At 35.6% G+C, this 7,919-nt stretch overlaps 1 protein-coding gene across 1 annotated transcript; it reads right to left on the bottom strand.

Moving 5' to 3' along the window:
* Window positions 1-2,117: 2,117 nt before the first annotated feature.
* LOC149224712 (ubiquitin carboxyl-terminal hydrolase 2-like) lies at window positions 2,118-5,429 on the bottom strand. The gene is made up of 2 exons (XM_089383597.1): window positions 2,949-5,429; window positions 2,118-2,494 (listed from the first exon to the last, which is right to left on the bottom strand). Exons 1-2 carry the CDS (start codon window positions 5,315-5,317, stop codon window positions 2,293-2,295), a joined length of 2,571 nt encoding a protein of 856 aa, XP_089239723.1. The 5' UTR covers window positions 5,318-5,429; the 3' UTR covers window positions 2,118-2,292.
* Window positions 5,430-7,919: the final 2,490 nt, after the last annotated feature.

Raw genomic sequence — 7,919 nt, 5'->3', positions numbered from 1 at the left:
TGTTGTGGCTCATGAAAATGAAAACATTTCCATTTATTATTGGACAAATGTACGCCTTAAATATCTTACCCAAACTTGGTTGCAAATGGATTTTTATTATCCATCTTCGAGTGGGAAAACATAATTGTTTGAAAGGTTTGGAAGTGGAATTATGGAAATAAATTTTCCTTGCCATCCTTTTGTAACACGAATATAGAAGATTTATAATCAGCGCAAAGTAAATGAAAATATTCACTCGGGATGTTCAAGGTGAATTAAACCTACCGATCATGAACATTTTTTTCCAAAAAAAACCTACGAGTTTCACCAACCTTGTCAAAAAAAATGGACTTGTCCATCTCCCGAGAGTTACTCTAAAGTGTGATGTTCCGATTAAAAAAAATGTAAAGCAATTATGTGTAGATTGATTTGGAAGAGCCCCAACGGTTAATTCAGTTAATGAGTTTTTATTGTTAAGTATCTTGTTAGTTGGGAGGTTATGTGTTCAAATCTCTTCGATGCCTTTGGGGTTAGGCCTTGCTTGTTTAGCTATGGGTAGATCCTTTCGAGTTGATCTGCTAGATTTTCCCGTAAATGTAGCGGCCACCCAGTATCCATAAACCACCCTTAAAAAAAATATTGACTTGAAAGTGGTGCTGAAACCTAGTAAAAATATGCCAAACATATGAATGAAGAAGCTCTCAAGTACAAAAGTTTCTGTAAACATTTTCAAGAAAACTACCAATAGAAGATAGAAAATTTCCATTCTTCACAGAATGGCAAGGCAAGAGTTCAGAAGCATGCAAACAAAAATGCAAATCCTTGAAGTTGTACTCTATCATAGAAGAGAAGAAGACAAGTTATCTCATTTTGTTAATGGTTTCAATGTCTCCATCAAACTTCAAGGAAAGCAGTTCTACAAGTATGGAAAAAGCCTTGGGGAAGGCCAAGTGTGGAGGAGATACCAATTAAAGTTAGTTTGAAATATGGAAATTTCCAAGGCCAAAAGAGATTTCCCTCGCCAATTTTAAGAAAGAGGATTGTGAACCCAATACACGGAGAAGGATCGCAGAGCTACCTTGGAATATAACACCAATAAGCCACAGTATCACAAAGGCATTGAGGCATAGTTTGATATTCAACCAACAAATACAAATGATGTTAACAAAGCCAAGCCCTGATGATGAAGGTATATGACAGAGTCCATGGCAACCAAGCTAAATACCAACTTCACTATGTAACTTATGAACTCGGGCTTTTTAGCCAGACATCTCCATCGGTGCAATGATAAAAGGATTCAATCAACCTAATTCTAATTCAATCTAAATGTGACACTGTTTGTTCAAAACCTTCAAAAAGCTTCGCAGAAAAATAGAAAATTAAAGTACTTGCTGCAAATAAAATAAAGTGCAGGAAATTATATAAATTTAAGCTGAATTGCTTCATGAATTTCCCTTTCTTCTAAACTAATTAATCCAAGTAAAATTACACTAATAACAGAAACAAAGGAGTGAGGGGAATCATTCACATTGAAATCGCATAGATAAAGATATCCAAGTGTTCACTCAAAGGTTTGGAGAATAGTTCTCCTACCTATATTCACTAAGACTCCAATCCCATGGTTGGAAGCAGCAAGTGTGTTCCCTACATCCTTGTAATAAGCTCCAAGCGATGTGTACAACCAGGATGAAGGAAGAACCCATGACTATTTCCTTGAAGGTAATGGAATCAAGGAAGTGGCCCTCGGGAAGGTGTCAATCCTCAAGCTCTCCATTAAAGGAGGTGGATTATTGCCACTATGCTTAGCCCATAAAGCAAAGAAATCTGTCAGATATACGCTCCAAGGCAAATTAAGAGTATAGCTAGGGCTTGCAGGGAAAAAGAGGGCCATCCATGGCTAAAAGGACTTTCAATGGACTGCAACCATGAAAGGCATGAAAATGGCCAGGGACTAAAAGCCCATAAAGATGGACAAAGGAGAGGCCCAAGTAAACAAAGTGAGAGGGAAGCCAGTAATAAAGAAAATCCTAGCATTGATCAGAGAGCATTTACAAATCAGGTTAAGCGCTTAAGTATAAGTGAAGAAAGTACATTTACATGTTAAAAATGTATCTGCCATCGAAATTCGTTGCTGTAGTTAATAACAAATATAAAATTGCATATTTATTATGCTACTAGAGGCATTGACCATATTCCATATTTTTGTGATGCCTCATCATGCACCAAAATAACACTGTTTCCTTCACATATTAATAAAAATATGCAAACAAAACAATAGAGAACATAAAACTTAATCAAGATTCTTGTAGTTCTTCACAATTCACACTTCTCATAAAACAGTATGTAGGCCGCACTTTCCAGAACTTCTCTCAAGGACACTTCCTTCACACAAGAATCACTGGCATAAAACCATTGATCACATCTTACATATGCAACATAATGACCAAATTCCATGGTGCCTTCATGCTCAACCACTCCAATTAGTCGGTATATACAATTGTCTTTGTCATGACATCTGCATGAAAAAAAATGAATTACATACTGTTCTATATATAACAAAACACTAAATACATATCGTTCTATATTAGACTATTGCTCTTCTCGTAAAATGAATAAGAGAAAAAACAGCAATGAAAGTGACAATGGCTAAATTTGGTCAATGGGGTTGGGAAAGAAGACATTTATAGAAAAGAGAGAAATCTCTTAAAAGAAAAGCTTCAAAATGAGGGAAGTAAATACCTTCAATTGTTTGAGGAGTTTAATGGAAAAGAGAGAACAGATTAAAAAAAAACTTAGGCCAAGAGTGCATGAGAAAAAATGGGAAAAGTGGTGCCTCTTAAGCTCAAGAAAATGTAAATAATAAACCTCAATCAATATATACTGTGAACCAATCATACACTCCGCACTGTGACATAGAAAATAGCAAAATAGCAATACATAACAAACATGCTTCAAAAGTTCGGAATTACCTGGGGTCCAAATAGGGCCTGAGATCAAACCTCTCATGAAAAGCAACGTGATCATTCCACTTGCATAAGCTTCCAAAAGAGTCATGTTTGAACCTTTTCAAATGTACGGTTAGAACAGGTGGAGCATTGCTGATGAGATATGTTTTGGTTGCTTCCTGTATTATGCTATCGGAAATGGCTTCATGCTCACTTGTCCTTGATTTTCTTTTCTTTGGTCTATGCCCTTCTCCACTTGAACTAAGTTTTTGGGGCTCCAAATCTCGTTCTCCCCAATTTGCATATATTGTGCCATCCTCTTCCCAGCCTGTGGATTCAGGGCATTCTGCCCAATTTGCATATGCTTTGCCACCCTCTTTCCAGCCTGTGGATACAGGTCGTTCTCCCCAGTTTGAAGATATTGTGCCACCATCTTCCCAGCCAGTGGATGCAGGCCTTTCTCCCCAATTTGAAGATATTGTGCCACTCTCTTCCCAGCCTGTGGATGCAGGCCGTTCTCCCCAATTTGCATGTGTGGTGTCACCCTCTTCCCAGCCTGTGGATGCAGGCCGTTCTCCCCAATTTGAAGATATTGTGCCACCCTCTTCCCAGCCTGTGGATGCAGGCCATTCTCCCCAATTTGCATGTATTGTGCCACCCTCTTCCCAGCCTGTGGATGCGGGCCTTTCACCCTCTTCCCAACCTGTGGATGCAGGGCTTTCAGCGTGATTGATCCCATCAATTTCTGAACTGTCTTTATCTCCCAAAATTCTTTCATTCTCATTGGAATGCCCCAGTCTATGACTGCATGAATCCCATTGTGCAGAGGAATCATGTACAGGGACACTATCTTCACCCGCAAATCCCCTTCTCATTTGATGGCCCTCCTGGTTAGAGGGCAGAACATTGTCTATATCATTTAAACTACACAGAACCTGAGTCTGCGGGCATGCATTGTCATTAATACCAGCTCCACTGCCTGTTACACACCTACTATGTTCTTGAAATTCATCTGCTTTTGTACCAGAGTTTTCCAAACACCTTGGCGAAGTCGAAACTTCGAGTTCTGTCTTTTTGGACTTCTTCGCTGGATTCTCATCCATTACAGACTCTGAAATATTCTGCAACGATTCTGCTTTCAACATGCCATTAAATCCCATATTCTGGTCTTCCTTTGCTGTCATATTTTCCTGATTATCAGAACCATTAACAAGCCCAGAAGCACAATTTGGGCATTTCCATCCATTTGCTCCTCTAAGGAGCTCTGGTCTTGTGAACTCCACTAGGCAAGCATCAATAGACATTGGAATAGCTGCCTCTTCTTCCCCGGTTTCAGTAGTGACAGGTACACCCATAAACAAACCATTTTCATTGTTCTCTGATTCACCAACAACTACAGACGTCTTTTCCTTATCAAAAATATCATCAATAGGATCAATTCCTATAATTGATGAGACCCTGGTGCCCAATGGTTTGGCTAATGCATCATCTGTGTTCAACTCTGCAGATACCTGTGTTACTTCAAGCTCCTTACTAGTAACAGAGTCCATTTCTTTGTCAGGAAGAGGAGACCCAGAGCAACCAAGCGGACCAAAATCAGATTTGGCTGTACTGTCTTCTACAAAATGATTCTCAATTCCACGGACATTCTCTGCTGCATCAGGAAGATCTTCATACAACAAATCATGGGTTTCAGTGGCAGAAATTACTTTGGAGGATTGTGGGCTTTTATGTTGAGGCCGTGAGATTTTCGTGGGTTCTAGTTCATTTGGAATGGGCAATGACAAATCATAAAATGGCTCGTACGTCTCCGAACGGTAACCACATTTTGAACAGCAAACTGTACTGCGCAGCTGACCTTGAAAGATACGATTCATAAATGTTGTATTGCTCGTCTGGTTCGAACTTTCATCGGCGTTGGCCTTAGCTGCCTCTCCATCTCCAGGATTAGTGGACTCTGAGTTGCTTAAATTCAGTAATTCTTCAGTATGCAAGTTGTCAAGTAAACACCTGAGCAACTCATGGCTGTCCTGCTGCCTGAATCCCCTAAACTGAGGAACCTTTGCACAAATAGCACTGAAAAGAACCTCGGGGTTGACAGTCTCATTTCCTTCATTCCACCATGTATGTTCACTGTTAGCGTCATCTACTTGCTTCGATCCCTCTGTACTTGTTTCAACATACAACTTTCTCAGAGCTGAAGTTATTGGGCCTTCAGGAAATTGTGCGGGTTTCATGAAATGATCACGAAGCAAACCCACTGCAAGCAAATTCTGTATAATCGAATTGAAGAAACAAGTATTACCAACATTGTGAAGTCCTTTGACTATGCGCCTGGTGCAACGATCCTTTTCATGCCTCCTACCATCCACTCCTGCCCTCCCTAAAGCCATATGACCACACGCCCAATAAAGACATAAAAAATTGAAACTCAATTTAAAATCCTAACAGAACACCCTATCACCTTTGTAGCGTATCCAATTGAAGTTGCAAAACTTTGCTTAAAATAACCGACTTCTGGTTGGAACCGAGTTCGATAAAGTTCCGCTGGTTTGTTTGTCCTGTGTTCAAATGAGTTTTCTAGAATACCCTCACATTAATGTCATTCAACTTTAAATGGGAAGGAAAAAGGAGTCGAATAGCTTGGTTGCTTTTTTCTATGTGAATAAAAAACAGCGGAGTGAAGTAGTTTGCGTGTATCAAAATTATCTTTTGACTCGGTATATATTAATATTTTTTATAATTTAAAAGAAAATTATTTAAATTTGTTTTTTCAAGTTTTTCGGTAGTTATTTTCGATTTAATTTTTCTAAAATTTGGTTGGAATTTATTGAAATCAGGAATTTGATGTGTAACTTTTCCACAATCTAGGTGCTTTAAGGGTTTTTCAGGGGGTTGAATTCACATATACATTCAAAAAACCAATTTAAATAACATAAATCAAGATTTCACCTCAATTTTTTCCGCAAGTACTGGAAAGTCCAAAAAATTGCGCTCAAGACGACTCCATATTTTTTTAACAGATACATTAATAGTTTTGATAATTCCCAAAAAAAAATACCATGAAAGTGTTTTGTATGACAGTTGTTTAATCAGGTGACAATTCCGTCTTAACTACGAATTGTTGGAATTTAAAAAAATTAAGAAATCTGATTGTGGGAGTTTAAATTATCTTTTTATGGTTGAAATGGATTCAATACCATTAAAAACACCGATACATTAATAGTTTTGATAATTCCCAAAAAAAATACCATAAAAGTGTTTTGTATGACAGTGGTTTAATCAGGTGACAATTTCGTCTTAACTATGAATTGTTGGAATTTAAAAAAAATTAAGAAATCTGATTGTGGGAGTTTAAATTATCTTTTTATGGTTGAAATGGATTCAATACCATTAAAAACACCGTTACATTAATAGTTTTGATAATTCCCAAAAAAATACCATGAAAGTGTTTTGTATGACAGTTGTTTAATCAGGGGACAATTTCGTCTTAACTATGAATTGTTGGAATTTAAAAAAAAAAAAATTAAGAAATCTGATTGTGGGAGTTTAAATTATCTTTTTATAGTTGAAATAGATTCAACACCATTAAAAACACCTCATAAAAATAGATTCAAACACCATCAAGAACATATAGGGCACCCATAATCCTGATGGTCAATTGACTTTATTTTACATGGTTGAAAATAATGGCCTAGTCTAATTTATAAACGAAATACTCTTTTTCACGGAATTCACGAAAATACAGAAATACAATTTCAAGATTTTATGTTGCTTAAAATACATTTTTGAATGCATATTTAGCTTCAGCGCCTTAAAAAACCTCTAGGGCACTCAAATTATGCAGATTAAACAATTTCAAGTTTTTAAAAAATTCTTTCCGATTTTGATTAAAATTAACCAGAAAAATGATTGTGGAAAAAGTCATTTCCTCTATAAGTTAGATTAGACATTTCATCTATGATTTAAACTACCCGAAAAATAATAATTGTTATTTAACTCATTTAGGTTCAATTCTCAAAAATAACATGATCAACTCAACCATTAAAATAAAATTATGACCTCTAATAAAATTAAATATCAAATATGAAAAATCTTACCTATAAAAATTTATTATAAATAAAAATATTAAAATAATCAACCAATCGAATTTAAAAACATATAATTTTAAAAAAATAATTATTTATTCGTATATTTATATAGGTTTAATAGCTTATATTTTTTGTCAAAAAAATATTAATTTATAAATTAATTTAATATTTTAATAGTTTTAATATTATTATTATTATTTAATTTTAAGGTCACGATGAAGCCAAACATGAAATTGGTGTATAAGATTTTTTGTCAAAAAAATATTAATCTATAAATTAATTTAATATTTTAATAATTTAAATATTATTATTATTATCCAAATTTAAGGTCACGCCCAAGCCAAACATCAAATTGATGTATAAGACCCCTTTGTTTGTGGAACAAGGGAGCCACCTTCCCCGAATGATAGGGAGCCACCTTCCCCGAATGATACATACTCTAACCGTCTGGTTGTGAACACGTGACAAGAACCCCCTTGGTTGTTGGACAAGGGACCCACCTTTGCCCAACATCAAATTGGTGTATAAGACCCCCTCGTTTGTGGGACAAGGGACCCACCTACATACTCTACCCCTCTGGCTTTGAACCAATAAACTCTTAAGAAAAAACACAAACTCTTAACCGTTAAACATACTCAAGCTGTATAATACTTTACATGTAGCTAAATAATTCTTATTAACAATAATATTAAATTGTATAACTTCATGTTCATTATTGTCCACTTAAAACTTTTCTAAAACAAATTGAAAAGATTAATAAATTTGATTTATTAAAAATATAAAAATATATTTTTTCCCCCTTAAAATCTTGAAAATATTATTATTTTTTAATTTTTTATCTTAAAAATATATAGATTTATAATAAAGTCTTGAAAGTCCTTTTGTTATAAATTTGTAATAAAGT

This window comes from Pinus tabuliformis, chromosome Q, assembly GCF_031772625.1.
Source record: "Pinus tabuliformis cultivar Carrire ecotype Pingquan chromosome Q, CPIR1, whole genome shotgun sequence".
NCBI lineage: Eukaryota > Viridiplantae > Streptophyta > Pinopsida > Pinales > Pinaceae > Pinus > Pinus tabuliformis.
The sequence above is the reverse complement of the archived record's forward strand: the minus strand, read 5'-3'. Positions and strand labels throughout refer to the sequence as shown.